The 15716-nt window shown below is 48.7% G+C and overlaps 3 protein-coding genes across 5 annotated transcripts in view; 2 read left to right on the top strand and 1 right to left on the bottom strand.

The window, feature by feature from the left end:
- Positions 1-1554, top strand: part of ELP1 (elongator acetyltransferase complex subunit 1) — a 59875-nt gene extending 58321 nt beyond the window's left edge. For all 3 annotated transcript variants that reach the window (XM_004747763.3, XM_045081665.1, XM_045081664.1), the window contains one exon: positions 917-1554. In XM_004747763.3, the coding sequence (XP_004747820.1) occupies positions 917-984 (68 nt within the window). In that variant the 3' untranslated portion in view covers positions 985-1554. The remainder of the gene's footprint in view (positions 1-916) is intronic.
- A 5136-nt stretch (positions 1555-6690) lies between these two features.
- On the bottom strand, positions 6691-8345 carry ACTL7A (actin like 7A). Its single transcript, XM_004747761.3, has one exon. The coding sequence runs from the start codon at positions 8125-8127 to the stop codon at positions 6805-6807; it is 1323 nt and encodes a 440-aa protein (XP_004747818.1). The 5' UTR covers positions 8128-8345; the 3' UTR covers positions 6691-6804.
- A 1863-nt stretch (positions 8346-10208) lies between these two features.
- On the top strand, positions 10209-14328 carry ACTL7B (actin like 7B). The gene has a single exon (XM_004747760.3). It carries the CDS (start codon positions 12984-12986, stop codon positions 14235-14237), a length of 1254 nt encoding a protein of 417 aa, XP_004747817.1. The 5' UTR covers positions 10209-12983; the 3' UTR covers positions 14238-14328.
- The last annotated feature ends 1388 nt before the right edge of the window (positions 14329-15716 follow it).

Raw genomic sequence — 15716 nt, 5'->3', positions numbered from 1 at the left:
GCGTGTTAAAGAATATTAAAATTTGATCATTTCTAGTACATGTATATATAATATGAAAATCATGTTTTTAAAAACTATCTTGAGCATTTTTCTCACATTGGTTAAATATGTTTAAAAATAATTTTTAATGTCTGTGTGGCTCATGTATATAGATATACTTTGTTGGAATGTATTACAAGTAATGCTGAGAAAGAACATCTTTTTATACATGTATTTTCTCGTATCTCCGCTGCCTGTATATATGTCTGCTCCCACAGATCTGAAAGAGGGCCCTGGTGGAGCCATGTCATTTCATCTTGGGGTGTTGGGTGACAAGATTATTTAAAAACATAATCTTCAAAAAGAAAAGAAAAGAAAGAGGGCCTGGGAGTTTTGTTGACAGTGACAATTTTACCCCATCCGTCTTCTCCTCCTCCATTTGCTTTTTTCCAAAAGTAGGGACATTTTTATTGATCATGTGTAGAATTTTTTTATCATAAAAGTTTTTTCTGTTCATTAACTCTTTTTCAGATAACATTTTTTCTCTTACAATTTTTTTTCTCTTATAATTGAGGAAAGTTTTGTAGATAGTGAAATGTAAAATTTGATGAGATTTATTAATTACATATGATTTTGTAACCACCACCATCCCCTCCCATTCAAAATCTAGAACATTCTTTGAATCACTCAGTGGGCGTTCTTTTCTTCTACCCTTCACCTGCCGGAAGTGGAAATCTCTATTCTTGGGGCAGGGCCTTCAGGCTGTGTTTGCTCTGACTGGGGGCTGGAGGCTAACAGGAGCTTTAGCTTTCTCTGGTCTGATGGTTATCTTGTAGCTGCAAAGCCCAGGCACTAGTTTTATTATCACAGAGTTACTGCCTCAGCTCCCCCTAGCAAGAAAGTGTGTCTATCACAGTTTTCCTTTCCTTTCTTCTAGATGCTGAGCTTTTTATACCCCCAAAGATCAACAGAAAAACCCAGTGGAAACTGAGTCTTCTAGAGTGAATGACCCCAGCAGAGGTGGTTCTCCTTTCCCTTCTCTTCGGGGCCTGGCCGTCAGGAGCTGGGAAGAGTAAGATAGCGGTCTGCCTTAGCAGCCTGGAGAGCTGCTCCATACAGCAGACCTAACCAGACACCAAGCAGTTCTGCTTTATTTTGCGTATAATTTTAATTAGCAAAACCTTACGCTTTAACCAGTATTGCAGCATTTTGTAAGAATTACTGCTCTTTTGTTTAGTGCTGTTCAAGAGTGTTTCCGGTATTTATAGCACCGAGAAGACTGTCTTTTATTCCCAGCTACCAGTCCCATTCATTTTGGGACCTTCGGCAAGTCACATAATTAACTGATTCGTGCCTCAGTTAATTGGGAATAATGTTTCATGGCTCCTACCTCAAAAGTGTGAGGAAAAGAAAATAATGTTTTTTAAATATTTTATGTTCTGGGAGGAGAGCATTATGTATAAACAACATGGCTATTTGTGCTACCAACAGTTGGTGAAATTGAATCACTTAAATGACTTCTTCACCTGGAACTAAAGCAGAATAAAAAGCTAAATATATCCTTTGAAATTCTAAGCTTTCCTATGCTGACAGCTGTTTACTTTGTAATCTCGTACCACATCACGTGCTTCCAGTTAGAACTGTATTGAGCTCCTAGCACTGCAATGTCCACAGGGACTCTTTCTACTGCCTGTGAATTTTCTGTGAGGGATTTAGCAGTATTAGAGCTGGCGCACATGAGCATGTCGGAAACAGTATCATGCACGTTGAGTATGGTGAACGGTGTGCACGATTGTTGAGTTATTCCTTTTTTCTCCAAGTAATTGCTGCTATTAACTAAAAGGTTTTTGTCCGTGTCAAGGCCATTTCATTTATTTTTCCTTATGGTGCTTCACTGACCTGTTTTAGTTGCTTTCTTTGGAAAAATATGAGAATGTTTCTCTTTTGGATTAATCTAGAAAAAGCTCAGTTCATTTTGACAATGGTTTTGTGGCTGATTCTTGGGTAAGGTTAAAAATTTCTTCCGTGCCTTTAATACCAGACCCAGACCTTCCTGACTGTGCGTGAATGGAAATGCTGCCTCTGATCTGCGGAGTAGAGATATGCCCAGAATTGTAATTAAAGTCATTCCCTAAATAGCAAAATGTAAATGGTAGAGTCTAGGTGTGTTTGCTTGTACAACTCAATTTCTCTCTGTGTCTGAAAATTTTTTTAAAAAACAATGGAAAGAAAAAGAAGGTATATCCTGCCTTATAGAAATCTACTTTATGATTTATACCCATAATGAATTGCTATAATTAAAGGGCCTCACACTGAAAGGCTGAAAGTGCTTTGTGACTACTCTTTGGCCTGGGTAAGTAAACATAGTATCTTATATGGCATTTTAATATATTCTAGTGCTCTTGCTATGGATAATGGTAAGGGCACCCATGCCTTATAGATTGGGAATAGAAGTAAATGTGTTGTTGATAATAGGGTGGTTTTTCATAGATGTTCTATTCCTTGAGATGTTCCATTTCCTTGAGATAATGTATTGAAGCATCAAGAAAGAATTTGTATGAATACAAATACCTATCAATTACTAGCTATTTCCTGTGAGCAAGATGGAATTTTGTTCGAGAGGCAGCAGCCTAGAGCAGACCTTCCAAACAAGGTCACAGAAGAATCCATGGGGAAAGTGCAGTGTATGGGAAGAAGAGAAATGTCTGGAAATGATAAACGCTTAATTTGGGGGAAAGGCTCTGTCAAGGTCCTGGAAAAGAATATATAAGTCTTCTACTAGATTTGAACTCTGTCCCAAAGCAAGTTCCTGCTGCAGTAAGCTAAAAACTCCAGTTGTTTTGTTGGTCCCATGGTGTCAGTTTTGCTCGATGCTGCAGACATCAAGAGGGAACTTGCAGAGGACTGTGTCTGACAACCCATTTTAAGTATACATTTAAAAAAGAACAGAGGCAGGAGGTAATGTTTTTGTTATGTCTTTATGAGTAGTTTGATGTAATTTTTTAGCACTGCCACATCTTTTAAATTCATTTTCCATGTATTATACACACACACACACACACACACACACAGGTTTACCTTTTAGGGATTGTTCATAGCCATAATTGAAGAGGGTGTATTCAAAAATAAATAAAACTAATGATTCTTATTACTTAAGGTTACTACAAGTTTGGGAAGGGAGATCAGCTTTTTCCTCACCTCCTGTGCTTCCCCATAAATGTGTGTGTCACTGGAAGCACCACCTGAACAAGCCCTTAGGAATTTCTGGCTGTCCTTGCTTGTCTGCCATATTTAGTAGTAACCGAGGTGAGGAGAATAAACATCTTAGAAGCTAGGTAACCCATTAACATCCCTGAAGCTATAGACAATCAAAGCTAATATGGTGACATTTGGGGACACTGAATTGATAAGCCCTTCTGCCTTATGCCTATATTAATCTCACTGGCTCTGGAGTCCCAAGGGTTTTAACATCAACAGATGTTCTCCTGGTATACAGGAAAGAACAAGGCCGTGGGTCCACCCATCTTAGTGTCCTTGGACAGAGACTTTTTTTAAAAAAAGATTTTATTTATTTGTAGGAGAGAGAGAGAGTGAGGAGGCACCCCTGGACAGGCACATTTAATTTCACTGAATATTGCCTTGTGTACCCATTAGCACCACTGTGTACCTTAGCACTATTAACATTTTGGGTTATCATTCTTTGTTGTAGAGATCTCTCCTGTGTATTATAGGATGTTTAGCAATATTTCTGCCCTCTACCCACTAGCTGCCAGCACTGTATATCCCCCGTTCCTGTTCTGATAACCAAAACCAATTTTAGACATTGCCACGTCTCTCATTGGGGGTCAAAATTGCCCCCAGTTGAGAATCACTAAACTGACTTTCATGTACTTACTAAAACTGTTCATCTCCTCCTCTCTCTCTTTCACGAGGATGACTTTTTTTTCCTACAAGGGGAATTGTGTAAAGATCAAGTGAGAATTCATGGAAATGGGTTATGGGGTTTTTTTGTCTTTTAAAAAAAAAATTATTTATTTATTTTTAAAGGTTTTATTTATTTATTTGACAGACAGAGATCACAAGTAGGCAGAGAGGCAGGCAGAGAGAGAGAGAGGAGGAAGTAGGCTCCCTGCTGAGCAGAGAGCATGATGCGGGGCTTGATCCCAGGACCCTGAGATCATGACCTGAGCCGAAGGCAGAGGCTTTAACCCACTGAGTCACCCAGGCGCCCCATTTTAGGATTTATTTATTTTAGAGAACACAGGGAGCAGGAGAGAGAAACCCCAGCAGACTCTGTGCTGAGTGTGGAACCCTGCCCTCCCTCTAACAATGTGGAGTCCAATCTTATGACCTTGAGATCATGATTTGAGCAAGAGACAGATGCCTGACTGACTGTGCCACCCTGGTGCTCCCATAAAGGTATTTTGAAAAAGGTACATATCTATTCAGCTTTATATTGGTACTTTTCTCTTTTATTCTTTTTGGTATGTTTTCATTTTAAACTGCAGCAGAACATTTAGACCTACTGTGGCCTGGGGATTTCCCTCCAGAACTACCCTTTCATGCTTCCCCTTCATCAAAGCTCACCTTTTTGGGGATCCGTGACTTGGGATCCATAGATATTTAAGGGATTTAAAGATAGTATGTTTCTATAGGATTGGTTTTCTCTGTAATTCTATGTGTTTTATTTTATGCATTTTAACATATTATTCTAAGGAAGGGTCCAAAGGCTTTAGCACCCTGCCAGTGAGGTCAAACGTTAGAATTAATCAAATTTTAACCTGCTCAACAGTGAATGTTCATGAAATGTTGGACAGAAACTGAGGTTACTAAGACCTTATACCACCCTGTGTACCCAGCTGCTAGGTGATCCTCTGATCCTGCCGGGTAAGGTTTAGTCCCCCTTGCTTAACTCTAGGAACTTGAGAAGCCCTTCTGTGTCGGGCCGTACTTCTCTCTTCCAGCTTGCTGGTGCCTGTCAGCCGTGTTTACTAGGCCTGGATGCAGGGTTGGGCAGTTAGGTCTTTCGAGGCAGTCTAGGCAAACCTGGATACTAGGAAGATAGCTTGGTAGGGCTTCTCCCTGGGCATGGTAGAGATGCCAGACCTCTTCTGTGAGTGCTTGAATGCCTAGGTGCCTTTGGGTGTGCATGTGACTGAAAACCATGGTAAGGGACACTTCGGTGGCATAATCAGTTAAGCATCCCATTCTTGGTTTCAGCTTGGGTTGTGATCTCAGGGTCATGAGATTGAGCCCGTGTCAGGCTCTGTGCTCAGTGTGGAGTCTGCTTGAGACCCTCCCTCCCTCTCTGCCCTCCCCGCCCCATGCTAGCTCTCTAAAATAAATAAATGAATCTTTAAAAAACAAAAACAGAAAAGAACTATGGTAAGATTTCAGGGTTCCTGTATAAGAGGAGTCTACAAGATAATTCTAGCTAGCTCTTAGGATCACCTCCCAGAGGCCAGATACTAGTATTTCAGTGTTTATCTCTCTCTCTCTTTTTTTTTTTATATCAGCTGTGTGAAGTAGGCCTTTGACAGATCACAAGTAGGCAGAGAGAGAGAGAGAGAGGAAGCAGGTTCTCTGCTGAGCAGAGAGCCCGACGTGGGACTTGATCCCAGGACCCTGAGATCATGACCCGAGCTGAAGGCAGAGGCTTAACCACTGAGCCATCCAGGCACCCCTGAAGTAGGCCTTTGAATTCAATTTTATAGGTAAGTAGACTCAAGCCATACAGTTAGGTGGTAGTGAAATAGGGTTTCAGATCAAAGTTCAAACCCATTTCTTTCCACTGTTTGATGCTGCTCCCTGCCAGTGTTCAGATGCTGAGGTTGAGAGACAGGACAGACACTGTACTGGGGACTGTTCTGAAAAATCCCTGTTCCATTTTAAAAAGTGGCCCTGTAAGACCACCACAGAACATGCAGGGCCCCAGAAGGGCTTCTCTGGTCTTGAAGGACTGAATGTTCCTACTGGCTTCTCAGTTGGGATAGAATGACCAGTGTAGGGCAGGTTCCCGCAAACCTACATCATTAGCCCCAGAACTGCCAACCTCTATCCCACGCCCATCCCCAATCCCAGCTGTGTATCCTACAGGTTGATGGGGAATCCAGTCTAGTGGGTGATGAGCAGCTGAAGAGTTGCCCCTTCACACACACACATACACCTTGTTCATTACATGCAGGTTTCAGCAGCCAGTCACCATGATGGTTTGGTAAGAGCTGTATTGAGACATAAGTTCCTTTTGGAACTAAGGGAATTGCTTTCCCTTAGTTCCAACAGGAACCACACAGGAACCTGTGTTCCTACAGGAACCACAAGAACCACACACCCTAGTCCACTCTTCACAAGCCTTCATGAAGCATGAAGTATGCTCTACAGCTGTGTGGGAGACCGAACCATTGTAGCAGACTTCCTGTTGTTGATCAAAAGGAATATTTTATATGCCCTAAGCATAAATGCCCTAAAGCACTGACTCTATATCTTGATCACGCTCCCTTTCTGAGATGTAACAGTGTGATCGTTCTTAAAACGGGATACAAAAAGGGACAGAATAAGGTTAGAGCTAGTTTTTCCCAAGAATGTTCAAGCAAGCGGCACGTAATATGTGCCTTTGTTGTTTCACCCACATCTCCAACTTTGTTGGGCACCTGCTGCATTCATGAACTTGCTCTTACTGAGTCAGGAAATACAGACAACACGCTATGGAGGGAACACGAGGATCGTTTAATACTACAGAAGAAAACGTGCGAATGTAGCTCCCTATGCGTCGGACGGGTGCTCACCCAGCAGAGCGGACGCATGGCAGCCACACTTGGTCGGAGTTCAGAAGCACCTTCTGTAGAGGAAGAAAGGCCCGTGTTCCTCGTACTCAGAGCGGTGGACCCACAGGGGTTGGAAGCCCTGAAGCGAGGCCAGGATGGAGCCGCCTGTCCACACCGCTGTGTCTCTTTCGGGCAGCACGTTGACCTGCGGATTGTCATTGGGACACATGCTGCTCAGCTCCTTCTGCAGGCGGTTGGGGAAGCCGCTGAGCATAGTGCCCCCCCCGCACAGCAGGATGCTGCCCATGAGATCCCGCTTGAGGGCAATGTCACACTTGTGAAGGCAGGACACAGTCTGGGTGTGGAGCCCCAGCTGCATGGACTTGATCAGAGAAGGCTTAAAGAACATCTCGGCGCAGAGGAACCTTTCCTGGCCCAGGTTTATCACCTGCCCGTCAGGCAGAGCGTACTGAATTGTATGCTCGGTGGCCGGGATTTTCTTCTCTTCGATGGGGTCCAGGGCCACAAAGCAACATTTCTTCTTGATGTCCTCCACAATCCCTATCTGGTCCTCGGTGAAGTGTTTCCCCGCATTATTCATCAGGCCCATCAAATAGGTTGTCAGGTCAGAGCCTGCATAGTCCAGACGTCCAGTAATGCTGGGCAAAGGATAACCCTCGTAGATGGGGACCACGTAGGACACGCCGTGGCCGACCTCCACCACTAGGCCAGAGGTCCTTCCGTAGGAGTACATGGACAGGCGGGACTGGTAGGCGATGTGCATTGCAGGAGTGCTGAAGGTTTCAAACAGCATTTCAGCGTACTTCTCTCTGTTGGTGTGTGGGCTCAGGGGTGGATCGGAAACCAAGACCGCATGCTCCTCTGGGGCAATCTTCATCTCTTGATGGAAGAGATATTCCCAGATATCCTGCACTGTGTCCCAGTCCACGATGATGCCATGCCGCAGAGGATTAACTAGCTTGAGACGAACCCCTGGATTGATGAGGTCCCGCCCCACGAATGTCTCCTTGCGATTGTCCCCGGTTTTGGCGGTCTCCATGTAGGGCTTGCCCACTGTCGATGAGATGATGTGGGTGGGCTTCGGCAGCCCGGCAAAGCCACATTTGCAGGAGCCAGTGCCAAGGTCCACGACCACTGCTTTGGTCACCACTAGCTTGGATTTCTCCTTGCCTGTCGTTGATTTAGCAGGTTCTTCTGGCTCTGAATGGTTACAGCGGACCCACACTGCCCGCTTCGCTGGGCCATCTTTTAAGGAGGCAGTCTGGAGGAAGTGTGATTGAAGGGGTGCCTGTTCACCCACTTTCTTGGCAGGCCCATCCCCGATGATTGATGCCTGGGGAGCCCACATGCTATCAAGAGCCATCTTACTCTCAGAAAGTTCCTCGATCCCACCGGCCTCAAGGCCTGAAAGGCTTATATCAGAGGGCAACTTGAGAATTTTCCCAACAATGACATCACTGATTGTGACGTAATCTGGTGACCGGGGGCTTTCTAGATAGTGGAAACCTGTGTCCCATGTTAGGGTGGATTTGGGTGGTGTCTTAGAGGTCACTTAACCTTTTTCTAGATTTGGTAATAAACCTGATTTTAGCCAATCAGCTCTTTATTGAGCACTTGCTACATGAAAGGACACTGGAAATAGAAGGCAGCTGTAGAGGAAAAAAAGACAACAATCTCTGCTCTTGTAGACTTTACACTGTAGTCAGTGGGGGCTGGGCAGAGAGGCAATGGCCAAGACAAACAGCTGTTGGGAAATGGTTAAGGGCAAAAGAGAAAAGGCAGGGAAGGGTCTTGGGGACGGTGGCCACGTTCTGGGCTTGGGCAAGGATCCCTGAGAGGGTGACACTTGAGTGAAGACCAGAAGGAGGGGACGGACAGTGCCACGTGTGTCGGGTGTATATTGGGAGCAGCAGATGCAGATGTTGGAGGCGCACCTGTGACCGATGAGAGGAGGGGCCAGCAAACTAGTGCCGGCCCCCTGTGTTCGGTCGATGCTCATTTATGTACAGATAGTACCTTATGTACTATCTGTGCCTGCTTCTATGCTATAACGTCATTGCCACGAAGAGTGCACAGCCCGCCACCCTGACAATGCTGGTTATCAGGCCCTTTACAGAAAATGTTTTTTGGCCCCTAAGTTAGAGGATCCCACTCCCTGTGTGGCTGAGTGGGGACCGCAAGGAGAAGTACGTGAGGTGGGAGAAGGGGGTGGGGAGGGGGAGCAGCCCACATCCATCCTCTGGGGCCACTGCTATGACTTTGGCTCTGACTCTGCATGAGGTCAGAAAGCACTAGAGACTTGCACACAGTTGACACTACCTGATGGAGATCTGGGCAGGACTGCTTGCTGCTGTAGTGACCGTGCCAAGCACTTGTGTCTCAGTTGTCCCTTATGACAGCCTGCAGAAGAATGTTTAGTCACATGTGTACACATACTCCTTCATGTGGGTCCTTGAGTCGGCGATGAAATCAGACCATACAGAGTTGCACTGATAAGAACACTGAGGTTCTTAGGGGCATGGCTCACCTGTGGGATCCAGCCTGTGGGGGTCAAGCTGTCCTGACTGGGACTTCAACCCAGGGGTGTGGTGTGGACACACCTCAGTGAGACCCAAAATGTGTCTCTAAGCACACACGGCCATCATCTCACATGCCATCTCTGCAGGTAGGCACGGTGGTGCTGACACCCGTCACTGTCAGGGCATCCAGAAACCAGCTTTTTGTTATGCGGTCCCACGCTTTTCATGAAAGAGTCAGTTGCTCCAAAGAGGGGGCTTTCCCCTTTGAGGAGGTTACTGGGCATGCTCTTGGCTCCTTGTGTGGGGTAAGAGAAGAAAAGCACTGAGTCCAGTCTTGTGACCGCCTAATGGGGGCAGACATGCTGTCACCTCAGAGTGTCTACTTGGGTCGATGGGTAGAGGATGAGATAGCACTGAGTTTTGAAAGAAGAGGAAAGTATTTCTCTATGCCTGGCTGCCTAAAAAACTGTACTTGCCTATTGTTCAGTGGGGGTTTGCATGGCCAACTTGGATCGTTTGACTTCAAAAGAATGTTTATGTGATAACCAAAGGAACATTTCATGTAGGGTGACCAATTTTTCCTTCTCAACCCTCATCTTGAATTCGGACAGATGTGCAGCTACCTAGTGCATTGTCACTTCCCTGGATTCCTATAAATTCCTGTAAGAGCCTTTGCTCCTTTCCTGTGGTCGCTGTCACAAATTACCACATACTGGGGCGCCTGGGTGGCTTGGTGGGTTAAAGCCGCTGCTTCGGCTCAGGTCATGATCTCAGGGTCCTGGGATCAAGCCCCGCATCAGGCTCTCTGCTCAGCGGGGAACCTGCTTCCTCCTCTCTCTCTCTCTCTCTGCCTACTTGTGATCTTTGTCTGTCAAATAAATAGATAAAATCTTTAAAAAAAAAATTACCACATACTTAGTGGCTTCAAACACAGATTTATTAACTACAGTTCTGGAGGTCAGAAGTCTGCATTCTCAGCAATAGTCAAGCTATTGGTGGGACTGCGTTCCTTCCCAAGGCTCTGGGTGATCATCTTTGGCCTTTTCCAGCTCCCTAGAGGCCACCTACATTCTTTGGCATGGGGCCCCTTCATCTTCAAAGACGTGTCTGACTTCTGCCTCTTTTGTTTTATCTCAGACCTCATCCTCCTGTCCGGCTCTTATTAAGACCTTGATGATTAGTTCAGGGCCACCGCGATAATGCAGGGTAACCTCCCTATCTCAAACTCTTTAACTCCTACCTGTGAAGTCCCTTTTGCCATGAAAGATAACATTCACAGATTCCAGGGATTAAAGATGGGGACATCTTTTGGGGGCCTTTATTCACCCTGTCCCTTGACCTGTGCTTCCCACTTCGCTGAGACACTAAAGCCTGCCAGGCTGGCTTGCCTGTGTTCCCCCCACCCAGGCTTACCCCTCTTTGGCTCTTTCTGTCAGTGTGGGTGGGAAAGGTGCTGTGCGGGCTTAAAGACACCCGCTCCTTCCTGTCTGTAAGGCCTAAGAGCGCAGGGACTCTTGGTCTACGCTAGATCCTTCAGGCTAATGTCACTGGATGCTTTTCACTCCTTTTAGTTCACCTCTCTGGATTTCGCATGCTTGGACGCTCTCTCTTAAGTGAACCCCCTTGCCCTTAGCTTCTATGTCCTCCCTTCGTGTTCCTTCTCTCTTCTCGGGGGTCAGGAGACAGTTAATGGTATTGATGATGGGAGAATATGGAGACCCGTGGCACACTGCACTCCAAACCTTCAGTGCCTGGCATGCAGAAGCCCCTGTACTTGTTACTCACCATCTGAGGTACTCGTGGGTTCCCAGGGATCTCTGGTGAGATCCCTCCTGGTTAGAGGCACCCTCGGTTGCCCAAAGTATCTCAGGTCATATTTTCTCTGGGATCACACCTACTTGTGCTCCTCTGGCCCAAGGCTAGAAAACCGTGAGGTGATCCTTCCTGAAAGCAACTTTGAGGCCCTCCTGTAGTGGAAGAAAAAACCGGAAAGATTAGACCCAGAAACACATCTCTCCCTGAGCTGGTATCCTTGCTCTGGCTTTTGGGACACCACCTACCCTTGATTATGGAAAGAAAGGTGAACTGGGTCCCTGTGATCTTAGCAGCTATGGGAGAGCAGAAAGATAATCTAGTAAGGAAGATGCCAAAGTACAGGGTTTCTTACGAATCACCTGGAGATGTTTTGTTTTGTTTTGTTTTTGAAGGAGGTCGGTTTGGGATGGAGGGCCCTATGGAAACCTAGTGACTTTGCCTGCTCTGGATGACAGGCCATCTTTCTTCGCTTTGGCGGAGGTGAGGGATTCATCCCTCCCTCTCCCTCACTCCCCACAGCTGGTCTAGTCATCTGATGTAAATGCAGTGTTTGAGGTGAGAGGTGTCACAGGAGCAATGAGAGAGGCCTTAAATGCTAGAGTAAGAACTTGCGTTGAATGGGAGATAGTTGGGGAGCCAACCAAGTGGATGAGATTCTACCTTCTAAACTCCTGGAGAATCTGTCTGTCCTTCTCTTCCGCACCGTCCCAGCCTGGCTTAGGTCTCCTTCAGGTCTTACAGGAATGTCTTCCGTGGCCGTGCCCCTCTACATCACAGCTAAACACAGATCTTGTCCAGATTTTCCAGCGGTCAGATCTGACCACCCCCCTGCTTAAAATCTTCATTTGTTCCCCACCTGTCCTCCATTTAACCCAAGCTCTTACTCCAAGTGTTAGAGGCCCTCCCTAATTGGCTCCATAAACTCTCTAGCCTCATCTGTTTTTCCAAACATTTAACTACTAGAAGTTCCCAACATTTCCCGCTCCCCCCGACCCTGGCCTTTGCACAGGCTGTGCTCTTTGCTTGGGATGCTGTCCCCTCCTCCTAGCTACTTGTCAAATACCCACATGGTAGTTGACTTGGGATCACCTCTCTCTAGAACCTGCTGACTCGTTCCCTCCAGTAATCGCTCCTTCTTCGTGCCCCTTTGTTCTCCCAGTAGACTTCTACCTACAAACTTGTCTGCATCCGTTCTGTCTCCTTCCCACCTAGAGGGGACGCTGCTGTGGCCAGGCTTCTGGCGTCTGTCACTGGCAAGCTGTCCTGGGCTGGACCTGCCACCAGCCCCAGTAGATGCTGAAGGGATGAGGGTACTGTTGGAACCTTCATGCTCTAAGATCTGGTGCACACAGTTGAATGAATTTGAATAAAAATACAAACATTTCAAGAGCTGTTTGCTCCTGAGCAAGTCATTTGAATTCTGAACCTTCATGTCCTCAGCTCAGCCCTATACCTCTGAGGATTCTAGGGAGTAACATATGTGCGGTACTTGGTACAGTGCCTGGCTTACTGTAGGGGCTCAAATATTTATTATCCTCTCAGCCAAGAAGCAGAGAAGGGAAAGGTGTTCAGTCAGTGCACAGGGCATTAGAAGCAGGGGTGGAAGGGGAGGGGGTGGAAACCGGACACCCCAGTGTGCCTGGGCTTCTAAAACTGCTGGACGCCTGCTATGTCTTAGAGCAAAGTCAAATTAGGTGGACAGCGGTGGGGGTGGCAGATCAAGGGCCTGCGGAGGCCAAGCCCTCCCCGGGCTGTCAGAATGGACCGGCCCTCAGTGACATCACAATCCTGAGGAGTTGCCAAGGCACTGCTGGAGGCGGGCCGTCTTATTTCTCCCCACGGAGCTCTAGGATGTGGATGTGAGAAAGGTGAGCCAAGAAGAAAGATGGCGACGAGGAGCAGCCCTAGCCCCATGCCCCTGGGTACGGCTCAGGGTGATCCCGGAGAGGCAGGAACACTGCCAGGTTCCGATGCTGGCATCCGGGACACAGGTCTGGTCACCCCGCTGAAGATGAAGCCCAAGAAGGTGCGCAAGATCAAGGCCCTCATCATTGACCTGGGCTCCCAGTACTGTAAGTGCGGCTATGCCGGCGAGCCCAGGCCCACCTACTTCATCTCCTCCACCGTGGGCAAGCGCTACTCGGAGGCGGCTGATGCTGGCGACACCCGCAAGGAGACCTACGTGGGCCATGAGCTGCTCAACACGGAGGCGCCCCTGAAGCTGATGAACCCGCTCAAATACGGCATCGTGGTGGACTGGGACTGCGTCCAGAGCATCTGGGAGTACGTCTTCCACACGGCCATGAAGATCCTCCCTGAGGAGCATGCGGTGCTGGTCTCTGACCCCCCGCTCAGCCCCAGCAGCAACCGGGAGAAGTACGCGGAGCTCATGTTCGAGACCTTCGGCATCCCTGCCATGCACGTGACATCCCAGTCACTCCTGTCCATCTACTCCTACGGCAAGACCTCGGGCCTGGTGGTGGAGAGCGGGCACGGCGTCTCGCACGTGGTGCCCATCTCGGAGGGCGACGTGCTGCCGGGCCTGACCAGCCGCGCCGACTACGCTGGGAGTGACCTCACCAACTACCTGCTGCAGCTGCTCAACGAGGCTGGCCACAAGTTCACGGACGACCACCTGCACATCATCGAGCACATCAAGAAGAAGTGCTGCTACTCAGCACTCGTGCCCGAGCAGGAGCTCACCCTGTGCCTGGAGGACATGCGCGTGGACTATGAGCTCCCCGATGGCAAGCTCATCACCATCGGCCAGGAGCGGTTCCAGTGCGCCGAGATGCTCTTCAAGCCCAGCCTGGTGGGCAGCAACCATCCCGGCCTCCCCGCGCTCACGGCCGCCTGCCTGGACCGCTGCCGGGAGGCGGGCTTCAAGGAGGAGATGGCCGCCAACGTGCTGCTGTGTGGCGGCTCTACCATGCTGGATGGCTTCCCCGAGCGCTTCCAGAGGGAGCTGAGCCTCCTCTGCCCCGGAGACAGCCCCGTGGTGGCTGCCGCGCCCGAGAGGAAGACCTCCGTGTGGACCGGCGGCTCCATCCTGGCCTCCCTGCAGGCCTTCCAGCAGCTCTGGGTCAGCAAGGAAGAGTTTGAGGAGCGGGGCGGGGCGGCCGTCCACAGCAAGTGCTGAGCGCCGGGGTCCCGGCGGGCGGGGCCTGGTGGGCAAGCGGCCTCCGGCCACTCTGCGCATTTACAGAATTTCTCATAAAACTTCAAGTGCAGTGCTTCTGGTCTAGTCTGCGTTTCTTGCTCTCGCCTGGCAGCAGGTGGGGGGTGGGGATTTAGACTCAAAGATCTCAGCACCTTTTGCTCTTCGGGGTCAATTTGACCCGGTGGGCTGGGGGGGGGGGCGGTGCGCAGTGGCTCACGACCCATGCCCACACCCCCCATCATGAGGGCGACATCGTCTCAGAGCCTGGAGTGTTCCATTAGCTCCCCCGAGTTCAAGACCCTGCTTGACAGGCGTATTGCTTGCTCGAGCATGGGCCAGGAGGCAGACCAAGGCTCAAGTGAAGGGGCTAGCTTGGGGCCCCTAGTTCAGTGGTGGGTGGGAGGCTTAGCCAGGTGTCAGACTTCAGTCTTCTGTTTCTAGCTCTGGTGGTCACCCATCTTCTCACTGCTGCCCACAGCTGCTTGCTGGAGCTCCCCAGACGCTCTCACTAACCCCCACCCCCACAACCCACCCTTTCCAAAGGTGCAGCCTGTGGGTGTGCGTCCCGATTGTGTGTGCTCTGATTGGGAGTGGCCATTTCTGCCTATCAGGGGCCCTACCCCTGCCAACCCCAGCCCAGACAGCAGATGTGTTTGCACTGGCAAAGCCAAGCCCCTGAATCCAGAGGATGCCAAAGGAAACCAGAATGCCCTTTGGGAACCCTGTGGTTCTCTGCTTGCTACAAACACAGGGAAACTGAGGACCAGGAGAGAGGGCCCTATGACAGTCGTTGAGCCCAAGTCTTCCGGCCCAGGCCATGATTACTTCTAAAAGGGTAATCATGGTTGCTTTAGGGTGGGCTGCTCTAACACAAGACCACAGACCAGGTGGCTTCTAAACAACAGAAATTTATTTCTGGAGGCTGGGAGTCCAAGCTGAGGTTGCTAGCATGGCTGGGTTCTGGTGAAAGCCCTCTTCTGGGTTGTAGACTACCTACACCTTGCTGTGTTCTCACTTGGCCTAAGGGATAGGGAACTCTGAGGCCTTTGTATGAAGGCACTACTCCATTTATGAGGGCTGCCCTTATGACCCAGTCACTTCTCCAAAGCCCCACCTCATACCCTTACCTTGAGCACTAGATTTTCAACATATGAATTGACCAAGGGGACTGGCAGGGGCCGGGTTTTGGACAAACAGTCTATAGCAGTGCTGCTTAATAGCAAATATGACCAGAATGTGGCCCTTCCCTCAGGATCACACATGGTGGTCACCCATGTGGTAAGGAGATGAGTCCAGAGCTCCGTATTTCTGGGGGTGGGAAGGTGGAGGTAGTATTGGAAAGCTCTAAGTAGAGAAGTGCTGGGCATGGTGGCCATTTGGTGGCTTCAGGGCTAAGGGAGAAGCTGGTGCGTCCTGTGAGATTTCAGCTCAGGGATGACTGTCTGCCGAGAGGAGGGT

Source organism: Mustela putorius, unplaced genomic scaffold (genome assembly GCF_011764305.1).
Source record: "Mustela putorius furo isolate JIRA1106 unplaced genomic scaffold, ASM1176430v1.1 tig00000580_pilon_pilon_pilon, whole genome shotgun sequence".
In the NCBI taxonomy this organism is placed as follows: domain Eukaryota; kingdom Metazoa; phylum Chordata; class Mammalia; order Carnivora; family Mustelidae; genus Mustela; species Mustela putorius.
Note: the sequence above shows the minus strand (reverse complement) of the source record. Positions and strands in the feature narration are given on the sequence as shown.